This window comes from Geotrypetes seraphini, chromosome 2 (assembly GCF_902459505.1).
Source record: "Geotrypetes seraphini chromosome 2, aGeoSer1.1, whole genome shotgun sequence".
Lineage (NCBI taxonomy): Eukaryota > Metazoa > Chordata > Amphibia > Gymnophiona > Dermophiidae > Geotrypetes > Geotrypetes seraphini.
In genome coordinates, this window is record NC_047085.1 from 496,404,922 (window position 1) to 496,420,795 (window position 15,874).

General features: G+C 46.0%; 1 protein-coding gene across 2 annotated transcripts in view; it reads right to left on the minus strand.

Moving 5' to 3' along the window:
* Window positions 1-4,049: 4,049 nt before the first annotated feature.
* Window positions 4,050-15,874, minus strand: part of LOC117354436 (BPI fold-containing family B member 4-like) — an 87,446-nt gene continuing 75,621 nt past the window's right edge. For both annotated transcript variants that reach the window (XM_033931970.1, XM_033931971.1), the window contains 4 exons: window positions 8,918-8,963; window positions 6,486-6,549; window positions 6,291-6,367; window positions 4,050-4,682 (listed from right to left, as the gene is read on the minus strand). In XM_033931970.1, the coding sequence (XP_033787861.1) occupies window positions 4,650-4,682; window positions 6,291-6,367; window positions 6,486-6,549; window positions 8,918-8,963 (220 nt within the window). In that variant the 3' untranslated portion in view covers window positions 4,050-4,649. The remainder of the gene's footprint in view (window positions 4,683-6,290; window positions 6,368-6,485; window positions 6,550-8,917; window positions 8,964-15,874) is intronic.

The window sequence follows — 15,874 nt, forward strand, 5'->3', positions numbered from 1 at the left end:
TGACAGAGTCTGGTTCTCTGCAGGAGAGCAGCAGTCAAAAAGAGATAGTGGCCCTCAGGGGGAAGACCCCATGGTGTGCTGCTAGCCGTTCAAAGCCTTTGAACTCTCAGGCATTATTTCTACCTCACTATGAGGTAGAAATATTGAAGAAGAGGTTCGTGCAGGGGTCATGGCAGAGGCTCAGTGGGTGTAGAAGACAGCAATCCTCTGGCTCTCATCCCTCCCCAAGAAAGTTCAGTGATGCCAGGACAGGGGCCGAGCCTCCTCAGATAGGGGGCAGGCTGTCAGCTTTTCAATCTGGGCTCAGATAGGCGCAGACTGTTGGGTTCTAGAAGTTGTTTGAGGTTACAAAATCAAAGTTTTGTGTTCCCCCTTTCAGATCTCTTTGTAGATTCTCCTGTGTGCTGGCCCGAAAGAACCCACAGATTCCAGGCAATGGTACAAAGGCTACCGAAGAATCGGGCTTGGGCAGTTAATCCATATACTTCATCGTACCAAAGGAAGGCTCATGATTGGAGGCCCATTCTGGAGCTCAAGTCGGTCAGTGCTGCACTGAGGAGGCACCACATTTCCGTGTGGAGACCAAATGGTTTGTCAGAGCGACAGTGGCACCAGGAGTGTCTCGATATGATAGAGACCTATCTCCACATTTTTATTTCTCCAGCTCGCAGGAGGTACTTGCATTTTCATGTGCTGGAGCAGCATTTCCAGTTCTTGGCCCCTGACACAGGCGCCATGTTGGGGAGTTTTTGAATATGAAGTCTGGGATATATGCACCTGGATATAATGTTGGATACTAATAAAGACTTTGGGCTCCGACTCTCATAGAATTCCTATGAGCGTTGGAGCTAATATAGCCGCGGCTGGTAATAAAAAAAAGGCCTAACGCGGCTTTGTAAGAGGGGCGAGGGTTGTTTGGAGCCTATTCTGTATATCTTATGCCATTTTTATTCGGCTGTGCTGCTTTTCCAGTTCTTTAGCCTCTCTATTTTTCTTCCACCATTTATAGAATCCAGAGATAATAAGCCTTTATTTCTTTATTTCATTCCAAGACAAAGTTCCAAAGGTGGAATTTCCAACAATTTATATACAATCTATTAATCGCATTATACCAAAAAGGTTCAAGGTGATTTACATTCAAAGAGGCCATAAATACATCCTTATGGCTGAAATACTGTTTGGTGGATGAGCGTAACACTTCTGGACTTAAGGAGCATATTAGCATTCACTTCATGACATATCCTAGTGCCTGACTGGAACTTATTTAATTTTTATACATTTATTTGTTTTTTATTCCTAATTTAATTTATTCACTAACTTCATAATGGGATGTTGAGTCTTGTCTTTATCTCTGCTTTATTTTTATCTTTACCATTTTAATTATTGTTATGTAATCTTTATGATCATTCTCATCAAATCATATTGGCTGATTGGAATTTATTTATCTTATATATATTTTTATTTTTATTTTGTATTTGTATCATTTTTATTTTTATTTTGTATTTGTATCATTTTTATTTTTATTTCTATCTTTACTATTTAATCCTAATTTAATATACTTACTGAATTCTTGTTAGAATATTCATATTCTCGTCTCTATCTCTATTTCTATCTTTTACATTATATTTGTTTACTATTCATTAATTATTCCTCAGGTACTTTAGCTGCGGGACAGTTAGGGAATTTCCAAGTACCTATCTTTAATAATTTTATTTTATTGTATCTTCAATGTATTCTGTATTGTAAACCGCTTAGAAACCTCACGGTTATTAGCGGTATATAAGAATTAAATTAAATTAAAATTAAAAATAAAATCTAAGGGAAAATACAAAAGCAATCAATTGAAATATCATCATAAGATGGGGAGTATGTGGCACAGTGGTTAAAGCTACAACCTCAGCACCATGGGGTTCTGGGTTCAAACCCACGCTGCTCCTTGTGACCCTGGGCAAGTCACTTAATCCCCCCCATTGCCCCAGGTACATTAGATAGATTGTGAGCCCATCGGGACAGACAGGGAAAATGCTTGAGTACCTGAATAAATTAATGTAAACCATTCTGAGCTCCCTTGGGAGAACGGTATAGAAAGTTGAATAAATAAATATTACGAGTCATATAAAATTTTTTTTTTTTTTTTTACAAAACCTTAAGTAATTGATATCATGCCACTTCCCTTCTGACCAAAGCTTACTAGCTTCCCATCGAGCATCAAATCACTTATAAAATCATGTTGCTGACTTTAAAACAAAAACTGCCAGCCAACCAGAGTTCATTAACAGACTACTGACCCCTCCCACTGCTCAATGTTCTCTACGTTTAATCAAAACCTGCTGTCCATCTCCTCATTAAGATACATTAATACTATGAGAATTGGTACTTTCTCTGTTAACGCAGCTACCCTTTGGAACTCGGCTCCTAGCTATTTAAGAGAGATTACGTCCCTTGATAAATTCAAAGCCAGTTTAAAAACATTTCTTTTCAAAGATGCGTTTGATCTATGATCGTCCCGTTAAGGAAGTTTTTAAGCTTTCATTAGCCTAGTCTCTTTGGCTGATGTGCCTGCTTCCCCTTCCCCCCTTGTGTTTTTTTTTTTTCCTTCCTGTTATTTACTATCTAAATATTGTAGCTCTGCCCCGTACCAGTAAGTCATCGTTTGTCTGTTGGTCTTCCTGTTGCTGTATTGGAAATTGTTTTTAGTGTCTCTTCTATTTTTAATAATGCATTGTAAAACCGCTTTGATATCTGATAAGGCGGTACATCAAAATTTTAATAAACCTGATCAGTCCTAATGTAAACAAGTAGATTATTCCAAATTGTAATGGCAGCATAAGCAAAAGAGTTGAACGATCATTTATGCCATTCGCCACTAATCTGTGGAAAATGTAGTAATAAAAGTGCCACATAATCTGGTGGAAGAATAATGCAAATGAGAAAAATGCAAAATCACATCCTCTGAAGAGTCAGCCTTCAGATGAGCTATGCAAGCTAATTTAAACTTAATTTGCATTTCTTAGATACACTGTAAGAATAGACCTCTTTGAAATATGATTTGAAATTAAAAATCAGAATCGAGAGCAGTTCTGTAAGGAAGCCAGTTTATTACATGATTAGAATACATCACTACCTAGGATTTATCATTTTACAAGAGTTAATAATTAAAGATATATCACTACAACCACATTTTGGGGTTCTTTTCTGGGGGGGGGGTTAAGTAATTAAATGGAATAACACCCACATTTATAGTGCCATGTACAGTGGTCTATGTCCAGTAACACCATCACTAAACCCTTAAGGATCAAATTTTTCTGGCTGTGTCAAACAACTTAGGGCTCCTTTTACTAAGGTGCGTTAGCGTTTTTAGCACACGCAGGAAATTACCGTGCGCTAAACCCGCACCACGCTTCTAGAACTAATGCCAGCTCAATGCTGGCGTTAAGGTCTAGCGCGCAGGGCAATTTAGCACGCGCTATTCCGCGCGTTAAAGCCCTAACGCGGCTTGGTAAAAGGAGCCCTTAATATGACACCACAGTAATCTTGTCCCAAGGTATCACCAGTTATTTTGTAGGTACCGTGTTTCCCCGAAAATAAGACAGTGTCTTATATTAATTTTGGGTCCAACAAACACACTAGGCTTATTTTTGGGGATGCCTTATTTTTTTCATGTACAACAACCATCTCTCCCGTCCTCTCTTCCACCCCAATTCTTCTTCTTTCCTTCCCTCTCACCCTTGTGCAGCATCTTTCTATCCCTCCTTCCCATCCCCCTGTGCAGCAGAACCCCACTGACCCTCACCCGTCCCCTTGTGTAGCATCTTTCTATCCTTCCCATCCCCCCTGTGAAGCAGAACCCCACCGACCCTATTACCCATCCCCTTGTGTAGCATCGTTCTATCCCTCCCTCTCATCCGCCTGTGCACCAGAATCCCACCGATCCTCTCACCTGTCCCCTTGTGCAGCATCTTTCTATCCCTCCCTGTGCAGAACCCCACCAACCCTCTCAACCGTCCTCTTGTGCAGCATCTTTCTAGCCCTCCCTCCCATCCCCCTGTGCAGCAGAACCCCACTGACCCTCTCTCCCATCCCTTTGTGTAGCATCTTTCTATCCCTTCCAGCCCCCTGTGCAGCAGAACCCCACCAACCCTCCCACCGTGAGACTGACATACATCACTGATGATCAGTGCCCCAGCGGGGAAGGCAGCAAAGCAGCCCATTCAGAGCGCTGATGCCGCTGCTGATTTTGGAGGCCTTGGAGCTGAGGTATGTCAGGTCTCACTAGTGTGGGGGTGGGGGGGTCACTGAATTGACGAGTCTGAATTTTTTCATCGAATCAGGTAGCACTAGTGTCGGGGATGGAGTGAGGGAGTTTTGGTGACATTCAGGAGGGGCTTTGGGGTTCGATCCAACTAGGGCTTATTTTCGGGATAGGTCTTATTTTCAGGGAAACACGGTACTATAAGCAATGATGATTCAAAGCCTGACATTCCAAGTAATGTAGAGCTATATTCATTATATTTCCAATGGCAGGGAAGATGAAAGGCTCAGAGTGGGGATGCTGCATATCATTTCTGTCTGCAGGAATCCAGCAGAAGTTGGTCGCACAAATTTCCACATGGACACCATCGCCAAAACTTGTCTTCAATTCAGAGGAGTCATTGAAGGACAAAACACAGCAAGACAAAGCCCTTAAAGAAGACAAAACCATAAGAACTAAAGATAGGCTCTTGACATGTCCCACTTGTTTCAGTTTTCTCTTTGGTCCACTCATGATCCTTAAAATGATTTTTTTTTTCTGGTGATAACTAACATACTTTCAATTCCCAATGATTGTATTTCAATGCATAACATTAATCAACTTAGGTCCTGAAGCAGACTATGACTTCTGGGGCTCCTTGCAAGTAGATGTCATGGTTCAGTGATAAATGGAAAAGCACTCAGACCTCCACCACATAAGCGAAGTGGAGGAGTAGCTTAGTGGTTAGAGCACTAGGCTTGCTATTCTTGAGTGCAAAGTCCAAATCCCACTGCTGTTCCCAGGGCAGGATTAACGGGTAGGCCCAGTAGGCAGGTGCCTAGGGCCCAAACTTGTCAGAGGGGCTTGCTGAAGGAGGGCAAACAATAAATACTGTACCTTTTTTAATTCTGGTGGAGCTCCCCTCCCCGGTACCTTTTTTAAATTCTTCCCATATCTTTTTTAAATTCCAGCAGAACCCCCCTGCGGGACTTGCGAGAACTGACTGCAGCCATTCAGGGAGCAGCGCAGGACCAGGCAGCATGCACCTGCCTTGTACGCTGCTCTGCTGCTGCCAGAAGAGATCAGGAGGAGTTAACAAAAGGGAGGGGGAGGCCTCTGCTGGAATTTTAAAAAGGTACGGGGGCGGGACCCTGCCTGCCAGCCACTATACCTGCCTGCCCTGTCCCGGCCTGTCCCAGCAGATGAAGGAAGTAGGGACTGGAGAAGGGGGCAGATGATGGAAGTTGAGAGAAGGGAGAGAGAGAGAGAAGGGGGCAGATGTTGAAAGTGGGGAGAACTTGTGCCATCAGCATCAGGCGCATATGGGAAAGCAGCAGTAGTGGTGAGGGCCCTCACCTCCGCACCACTGCTGCTGCTTTCCCACATGCTGGATGGGGGCAAGGGGGCAGGATAATGTGATGGAATTGCCTGGGGTGGAGAAAGAGAGAGAAGGGGGCAGATGATGGAAGTGGGGACAAGAGAGAGAGAGAAGGGGCAGATGATGGAAGTAGGGAGAACTTGTGCTGTCAGCGTCATGCTTCATTGACTACAGCAAAGCTTTTGACTGTGTGGATTACAATAAACTATGGAGAACCCTAGTGCAAATGGGAATACCCAAACACATAATTCACCTGATAGAGAGCTGGACCACCATGGGAGGCCTGCAATGGATCTGGGAGGCGGGAGGGAAACGGGATGATTAACAGTTGCCGGGACAGGATGCCTCCTGAGATTTCAGGTGTGCCGCGGTACACTGGGATAGAAGAGTGTCGTTGGCTGACTGTCTATAGGACATGCCTGTCATGGTAGCCAATCAGTGGGCACCAGCGCCTCTCCTCTCCGGCCCTCTTGCCTGCTGGCACGCCCCCCCCAACACACACACACACACACTGGCATCTCAGGGCCTGTCTGGAGGGCCTTTGCACACGTATGGATATCGACATGCATGTGATGTCATGACGGCGACGTCCGCACACTTCCAGGCGCCTCAAGCCGCGGCCACTACCTTTCATGTGCCATGGCTCGAGAAAGTTTGCAGGACACTGTTCTAAACGCTTACCTGGTAGATGGTAATGGTGGGATCAGTTAGGTCCACGTTGAGCAGATTGGGCAGAGTCAGGCCAACACCCAGGGCCTCTAAAATCAGAAAGAAAATATTCAGAATTCGCTCTCCGTGCTCTGGCATTGGTAGGCTTAAGAATCCCTCCAGGCCATATGGTGCGGCAAAAATAAGAAGACATGCATGACTAATTACCATTTAACAGCTGCAGGTACGCATATTTCAGGGTATTGCCTACTAGACTTTGCAGCGCAGAGACCTGAAAAAGGAGCACATCTGGTGTCACAGCAGAAGCACTGGGATTGCGGCACCTCTATACCATAATTACTCGATATTTGTAAGAAGACAGGGTTACTTTGTGCTTTATTAATCACTAGAGACTGGTTTGATTTAAGATTACACCTAATAAAAGGCAAATTGATATAATCAAGAGTTATGATTGGTTGAGTGTTTAAAAAGATAGTTGCATTGCCTATTTCTTTTTTTTTTTTCATTTTTTGAAACATCAAACAAGGAAGAAAAATGCAACGTCAAGATCTAAGCATTTACAAAAACATTTGATTTTGAAATCTTGGGAGTGGTCGCGTTGTGGGAAACCAACTCTAATTGAGGGATTACAACCCTGATTAAATCCGAGCAGGGTGAAACATGTCGGTGACAGGATCCCTTAGAATGGACCACCTAAGCTAAGCTAAGTTAAGTATTAGCTTTATATTTATAAAAAGTTTTATCTATGCACTGATGCACTTTTTGAAAATCATCAATATAAAAAATTTAAAAAATAGTTGGATTGACCCGGTGAGGAATTAATGTATAAATCCAACCACTATGATATGCATTTGAGTGGCTGGTGGCATTTCTGAGGGTCTGTGAAAAGATACTATATATAAATAAGAATAGTTGGGAAAATCACAAGGAGGTCTCAACATTGACCAACCTTTCATAATTTCTGTATTATCTATGTAAGCATGTATAACCCATTCTGAGCTCTTCTCGGAGGACAGAATATAAATCAATATAAATAAATAAAGATCAGAGACAGAAAGGGTGGTAGATGCGTGGAACAGTCTCCCGGAAGAGGTGGTGGAAATAGAGACTGTCTGATTTCAAAAGGGCCTGGAATAGGCACTTGGGATCTCTCAGAGAGAGAAAGAGATAATTGTTACTGCGGCTGGGCAGACTAGACGGGCCATTTAGCCTTTATCTGCTGTCATGTTTCTATGGGCTAGATTCACTAAGGGCACAGATCCGATCCAATCCGTGTCTTGGGGGGGGGGCTGATTCACAAATCGCCCTCATGCAAATCTGTAGATGTTCTGCGCATGCGCTGGCCCTCCGAGCCCGGCAGAGAATTTCTTTATTTTCTTTATAAAACTTTTTTGGAGCCTGTGGTTTTAACCCACTTTAAGCCCGTGGATTAAAAAACCATGGGCTTGCACTGCGGGGAAGGGTGGGAGAGTCAGGGCAGGCAGGAGTTTGGGGCGGCGGGTGAGTCAAAATACAAATTTAACAATTAGTTGGGGTTTTTTCACTCAAGCTAATCCAATTCTAATTTTAATTGTGGCTATATTAAACAGAATCAATGCTAAGTTGAGTTTCAAATTAGGGGGATAAAAGAAGGCTAGCTCAAAATGCACTGGAAAAGTTAAACGAGTCGGGGCTGCAGGAGTGTCAGGGCGGCAAGAGATCGGGGTTGACAGGGCAGAGAGCAGGGCGGCACATGGCAGGGCAGTCGGAAAAGACCTGAGCGACTGATCCTCAGCATTCGCTTGTTTGTGATCGGCCAGCCCAGTCGGTGTTGCAGGGTTTTGCCTGCCATCATTTGCATGCCGTTCCCCCTCATTTGCATGCGCGGATTGAAGGATGGTCGGCACACAGGTTAGTGAATCAGGTTGGAGGGAAATTGGGTCGCAAAGGGGTCACAAACCGATCGGTACACAATCGATTTGCTTAGTGAATCTAGCCCTATGCTTCTACATGAAAGGATAGGAGGCCATCTAACGGTGACGGGACAATCGCATGCCGACAATCGAGCGCTGACAATTTGGCGCAAGACACAAGCGCGCCGCGGGAAAACTTAGTTTTAAAGAGCTCCGACGGGGGGGTGTGGGGGGACCCCCCCACACTTTACTGCATACTGTTCGCGCTGACGTTGGGAGGGATGGGGGGGTGCAACCCCGCACTTTATAGAGAAAACTGAACTTTTCCCGAAAAAAATCAGAAAAAGTTCAGTTTTCTCTATAATGGAGGGTTCCAACTCCCCAAACCCCCCCCCAACAGCAGCGCTAACACTATGCAGTAAAGTGTGTGTGTGTGGGGGGGTGTTTCCCCACTCACACCCCGCTTCGGAGCTCTTTAAAACTAAGTTTTCCCGTGGCACGCTGGTGTCTTGCGCCGAATTGTCTGCCCTCCATTGTCGGCGCGCAAATGATCACATTTCAATGCACTAAATGCCACTTTGGGGGAAATTTCCAAATTTCCCAAATTGTGGTTTAAAGACTCTTTTGTCTCTGAAAGCGAAGTTATTTCAATCATTTCTACTGACAAAAACATTCCTTCAAGTCATTATGGGATACAAACCCCCCCCCCACCCCCATCCCTACTGCCCAGGACTCTTCAAAACTCACATCTACAGCGCCTACAGCAGATGTTTGGACTCTTAAAGAGAAATCCCTGGAGAAACAAAAGAAAAATTAAGAGTTAAATGCTGGTCATTGTCACCTCATCGCTTACACATGCTAATCCCATACCTCAAGGCTGATGATCTCAGTGTTCTACAGAGTGTCAATGTGTGTGTGTGTGTGTGTGTGTGCCAGTGTGTGTGTGTGTGTGTGTGTCAGTGTGTGAGTCAATGTGTCAATGTGTGTGTGTGTAGGGCCCGCGGGTTGATATGATTTTATCCGGTCCGCGGAAGAATTCTGCGGAAATGCGCCAATTGGACTAACTTTCCAGCACCGGAATAATATAAGAGTGATGGGGCTTCCAGAATTCCGGGCAGACCAAGATTTATATCATTTCTTTCAGGTCTGGCTCCCATCTTGGCTCAGTTTAGAACCACCAGTGGCTGGTTTCCTCTGTGAACGAGCACATCGCTTGGGTCAACGCTCGGGGGATAACAATCGTTCCTGAGCAGCGATAGCGCACTACATCAATTGGAGGGAAAAGAGCTCATCATGCAAGCCTTTTGGAAATCGGGTCAGTTGGAATACGAAGGGAAAAGGCTGTTGCTGTTCAATGATTACTCACTGCACGTGGCATCCCTTCGCAAGGAAATGGCACCTCTATGTACCGCGCTTCATTGGCGGGGAATAAGGTTTGCGCTTATATATCCGGCGTCTCTGCACATCTGGAGAGAAGGGTAGCCCCAAACTTTCACCGACAGAGCAGCCGCACAGCATTTTCTGGACTCTCTGCCTGCGATAGCAGACAGTGGAGCACCGGCGGCTGATCCAAGTGTTTAATTCTGCCATTCGCCTTCCGTGCTTTTTCCTCAGAGGACTTCACCTGTTTGCGCCATTTCTTGGTTACCCTGGGCTGTTGAGGACAACTCCGCCTGGATTCTGTTAACATGAATGGGGGTGAGTTGCCCAGTTCGGGATGTTCCGGGCCTAGTGTTCCGCCCAGTGACACTGGTCTGTTTCTGGTCCTCGCTCCTGCCTCTGGTCCTCGCTCCCGCCTTTCGCTCCCACCTTATGCAGCTTATCACTGTTGGTACTTTTTTGGTCTGGACTGCTGGTGAGAGGCTCCTGGGCCCCAAAGAGAGAGGGCTGACTTCCATACCGTACTAGCAGTAGCTGTTTCTGTGGGAGACTGTGGGTCCACGGGAGTTCGGACCTGGACTTTAGGTTGCTCCAGTCTTTGGGAGCGCAGTTTTTTGTTCTTAGTTTCTGTTGGGGGCTGGGGTTGTGGGGGGCCTCCGGAGATGGCTTTCTCTGGGGGAGGGGGTGGGTTCGGTTGGGCCTGAGAGCGGGAGGGGTATGTGAGTGGGACTGGGAGGCGGTGATTGGTGTGTGTGAGTGCTGGTATGTGTGGTGGGTGCGCATGTGGTTAGGGGGGAGGGTTGGACGTGTTGTGGTAGAGCCTACCTGGGAGGAATTTGTCCTGCTCTGGAGACAATTGGGATCTTCTGGGGTGCCACTCCCCAGTTACTCTGGATGGGAGGCCTAGCTCCCAACAAAACTCTAAAGTTTTGTTATCTACTATTACATCCGGGGGCATTTTTCCTACATGACTAAGTTGACTATAGCCACTTTAAATGTGGACGAGATCCATTCTCCTGTTAAGAGGAAGAAGGTTCTGACCTGGTTCAGGAGGAGGGGGACGGATATTGCTTTTGTGCAGGAAACCCATCTCTCGCCGGCTGAACATCTCAAGCTTCGAAGGGATTGGGTGGGTGAGGTCTGTTCTTCCTCCTTTGGTACCCGGAAACGAGGGGTTGCAATACTTATTCATAAACAACTGCCCTTCCACATTCATAAAGTCCTCCATGACCAAGAGGGACGATATGTTATAGTGTTGGGGGAATTATGGGAGCACAGCTGGTTATTATGCAATTTGTATGCTCCTAATGTGTATAATCAAATTTTTTTCAGCTTTGCTTGCAAAGATAGCCATGTATCCAAATTACCAGCCACTGGTGGGAGGGGACTTTAATATCACTATAGATCCTACTTTGGACTGTAGTCTGGCGAAGGAGGGGGCAAGAGACCATGGGGCCAAGGGGGTAAATTTTTTTGCTTAGCCAGTTGCAGTTATTGGACACCTGGAGGATTTTGCATCCATCGGAATGCACCTATACATTTTACTCGCATCCCCACAATGTATATGCCCGGTTGGACTACCTGTTGGTCTCACTCTCTCTGCTCCCCAGAGTGTCTGGGATAGACATTGAGGAGGTTCCCTTATCGGATCACTCACCAGTTGTCATGGAACTTGAGTTTACGCCGGAGTCGGGTGAAAGGCATTGGAAATTTCCGTGTTACCTCTATAGAGATCTAGACTTTCATAAATATCTTCGAGAGCAGTGGTTGGAGTATAGTTATCATAATAATACTGATGATGTCCAGCCGGTGACATTTTGGGAGGCCTCCAAGGCGGTTCTGCGGGGGTTAATTATTGCTTATCCTTCTCGCAAGTGAAAGAAATTGGATGCTGATTTATTGGCTCTATTGGGGGAGCTTCAACAATTGAGGGTGCGCCATTGCATTTCCCTTTCTGCGGATGATAAACTTCGCCTGCTGACCGTACGGCAACAGATTGATACCATTTTAACGCAGAGGGCCTCCTGAGATATTTATTTCCAACAGTATAAATTGTATTCCTGGGGGGGTAAGATAGGGCGTCTGTTGGCCAATCTGGTCTGACCTTCGCGCACACGCCAGGTTATTTTTTCTAATCAGGACAAGAAGGATAATCATTTCACCCAGGAGCAGCAGATTCAACAAAATTCATTCACTTTTATGAATCTCTATATGCTAACTGACCATTCTCAGACTCTGATAGAGATGCTTTCTTTCAGGGGCTCACATTTCCTAAACTGACGGTTGATCAGTTGGAGAAATTGAATGTACCTATTACTCCTGGGGAGGTGCAGCTTGGTATTAAGAAGCTCAAGTTAACTAAAGCACTTGGCCCTGATGGGTTTGGCTCTGAGTACTACAAGATATTGTCAGATCAGGTCTCCCCTGCCTTGGTGGAGGCGTTTAATGTGCTCTCCGAGGAGCAGGGTTTAGGGACCCCTAATATGGCCCACGTTGTGCTTTTGCCTAAACTGGACAAGGATCTGGCCCAGGTGGGGGTCCTATCGGCCTATTTCTCTTCTTAATCAAGATGCTAAGCTCTTCGCCGCGATCTTGGCACATAGATTGAATGCATTTTTGCCGCTATTGATCCATGAGGACCATGAGGCCGGATTTTTGCCAGGCCGCTATGTGTCGATGAATCTAGCTCGTGCTATGATGGCCCTTCATTCCAGACGTGGACTGGAGGGAGAATCGGCTATTGTAGGATTGGACATGGAGAACGCATTTGATAGCATCTCCTGGCAATATCTCTTCTGGGTTTTGCGTCAGTTTGGCATTCAGGGCTCTATTCATCAATGGATTTGTAGCTTATATATACGACCTGTCACCAACCGGCTCAGGACAATGGGCCCTGAGCGGCTGGGACAAGGGAGTTGTGCTCTTGTGAGCCGCGGAGGGCTGCACAAGGAAAATTAATGGAAGAAAAATACTGCCACACCAGGAAAGTGTTGTTGCTTAAATCAATTCAGAATTTATTCTTCCACTGGAACTTAAACAAAAACTCGGTCAGGATGTTTCATGCGTTTAGCAGATAGTCCCCAAACAATGGTAGCAAGAAACAAAACAAAACAGCAAACTGTCCCAAAGTGGAAATGTTCAAAAGATCAAGTCTTTTTCTAAGCTTCAGGCTATTGGCTTCAGCCCCTACTCATTTCCAAGCAATGAAAAAAAAAAAAATTATTCAAAATACAAACAGTTCTTAAATTGACTACCACAGCACTAGTCAGAGCTACGGCTGTGACTTACCCAGCTGCTAGAATGCTGGGCAGGTAGTGCGCTTCACGTGTTGATAAACTGCCAAACAGGCCCACTATCCCACCACAAAATACTTGAGGCGAACCCCCACTACCTGGGCTGGATACAGTCCTTTTCTCATGAAAGAGAAACCAAAAATAAAACACCTTCACATGAGTCTTTCAAATCTTCTGGAGCTCTGGGTTTCTAAAGCTCCTACAAGGCATAACATAACCTTGGAAGTCCTACATACAATAAGGTCACAGCTACTCACTTTTATTCCACGAGCGGCTTGCCTTCCATGAAGCAAACTTCCATTGGCAGAATCTCACTCACTGGAGCAGCAGATGAATCCGGGTCAATTTCCATGGCTTGAGGTTCTTCATTCTCCTTGAAAGAAGATTCTTCTCCGGCTTCCACCAGCTCCATACATTCTAGTGGAGAACCGCTATCAGGATCTCCCAGCCCTGAGCTCTCCTCCCTGTCCTGTGCCTCTCCTCCTTTTAACCTATTCCCCAGGAGCCTTCCTCTCTGGGCAACTAGTTTGCAGCCCCGCCCCTAACCCTCAGGTGGGAAGTATTTCCTATCAGCAACCCTGGGCCTGAGAGGGGGATGGGCGCTCTGCACTCGTGCTCTCTGACTCCCTCTAGAGAGCAAGGGAGAAACAACATCAGGAGGATCAATAAGAGGTTTACTTGAATCACTAGGGAAAGGGTTTGCCTTTAAACTAGACTCTGTTCTACGGACACACCTAGCAGGCATAGGCTGCATACCACAGACTGCAAGCCAGACTTTTAGTAAATGGTCAGTTCACTGAACCATTTGCTTTGGGAAGGGGGACGCGACAGGGCTGCCTGTTGTCCCCGTTACTTTTTGTGTTAGTTATTGAACCATTGGCTGCTAGGATTCGCGGTGATCTGACTCTTCGGGGCATTCTCCTTGGGGATAAGGAAAGTCACATTAATCTCTTTGCCGATGATATTCTCCTTTATCTTGACCAACCTCGACGGGATCTGGGGCAGGTCCTTGCTCTTGTTCGCTCCTTTGGAGATCTTTCTAGCCTGAGAATCAATTGCGATAAATCTGAACTTCTCCCATTACGGTCCCCTAGGGTGGAGACCTGGCATGCGGGCCTAGAGATACCACTGGTGCAGGGGCCGAGGCGTTACCTTGGTGTGTATTGAAGCCCCGATCTCAAGCTTTTGTACCAATATAATGTGCAGCGTCATTTGGATGCGATCCAGCTTTTGTGTGATGAATGGAGAGATCTTTTGCTGGGAGTTTGGGGTCGTGTGGCTCTATCTAAGATGATACTTTTCCCCAAGATTCTGTATCCCTTGCAGACTATACCCCTTTGGGTTACTGATAAAGAGGTGCGCCTGTTTAGTTCTATAATCTCCTCCTTCATTTGGCGTCATAAGCGAGCCAGGATTTGCTATGCCACTTTGGCTTTGGATAAATCTAGGGGCGGTTTGAACCTTCCTGATCTTCAATATTATAACGTCGCAGCTCTGTTTCGTTTTATCCATGAAGGTTGGTTGGGTTGTTATAAATTCTCTCCCCGGGGATGGGTGGAATCCTGGTGCGCCCCCCATTCGGTTCTGTCCCTTCTTCACACTTTGCTGTCTGTTATCCCGGGGGATGGGGGGGCTAAGTTTGCATTTCTTCTACCCCTGCGGTGTGCGTGGCGGTGGTGGCGACGTCGGCAGGGAAAAACTCCGGCAGCTTCCCTTTTGTTGCAATTGAATGGGAATGTCGACTTTCCACCGGAAGTGGACCATTCTTGGTTTCAACAGTGGGAGCGGAGAGGGTGTAGAACCCTTCAGGATTTCCTCACCGTGGGGGGGGGGGTCATTTTCCTACTTTTGCCCAACTGCAAGCCCACTGGCACCTGCCCCAGACTCACTTCTGGGCTTACCTTCAAGCCCGGCATTACTATTTGTCCCTTGGTCGTAAATTGGGGAATGCTTGGCTCTGTGGTCCCTTGGCTGTTCAGTTCTTTCAGGTGCTGCCTGCTTTCAACAAATTAGCCACCTGGTATTGGATTCTGAAGAATGCTTCGGATCTGGGATCTATTAATCGATTGGCTTCCCAGTTGCAATCAGAGCTTGACATTACGCTGGATCCCAGGCATTTCTTGATCTTTTGGCCACTGTGCAAGCCTTGGGGGCTCCACGGATTTTAGAGAAATGCAATTTAAAATTCTGCATCGAGCTTATATCTCCAGGGCACAGGGGGCTTGCATGGGCCTCTGGGAGGGAGCAGTTTGTACTAAATGTAATCGCTCTTTAGGTACCCTTACATACCATTTTTTGGAATGCCCTTCTTCCGCCTTATGGCTACGAGTTCTTCCATTTATGGAACGCATTATTCAACATGATGTGCCCTGGAACTATGGTTTCCTGCTATTGGGAGATCAACGCAATTTGATTGAGGGAGGGCTTATGCTTCCCCAGTGCAGGGTTCTTTACATGGCTGTCTTGGTGGCAAAAAAGCTCCTGTTGCAGCATTGGGTGGATGATTCAGTGGCCTCTTTCCTGCAGTGGATTGCGCGTTTCGCTGAGGTAGGGCGGTATGAACTTCAAAGCATCTCCAGGTCTGGGACTCTTGCCCTCCGGTGTTATCAAGATCTATAGAAGTGGGCTTTAACTTTATGTCCCAGTTCGGAACCGGAGGACACGGACCCCATGACTTGATTGTTCTTCTTGGTGTGGATGGCGCTCTCTCTTTGATACTCCCATGGGTGGCTGCACTTGTGTGTGTTCGGGTGTGTTTGGTTGTTTGGGGGTATGACTGTGGGGTATTTGCTGTATGATTGTTGCGGCTTGAGGCCGGGTGTTTGGGGTTTGTGTGTGTTTGCTTGGAGGGTTTTTGTACTTAAAAATGTCAATTGTGTTGGGGCATCCAGCCACAGGGTTTCTGTACTATGAACCATCTGCTGTCATAGTTTTCACTTGTTGTTTTCTCTGACTGCTCTGTTTTTTCATGCTCTCCCCATTCCTGGTTGTATGTTCCCTTTGCAATTGCTAATAAAGACAATTCAAAAAA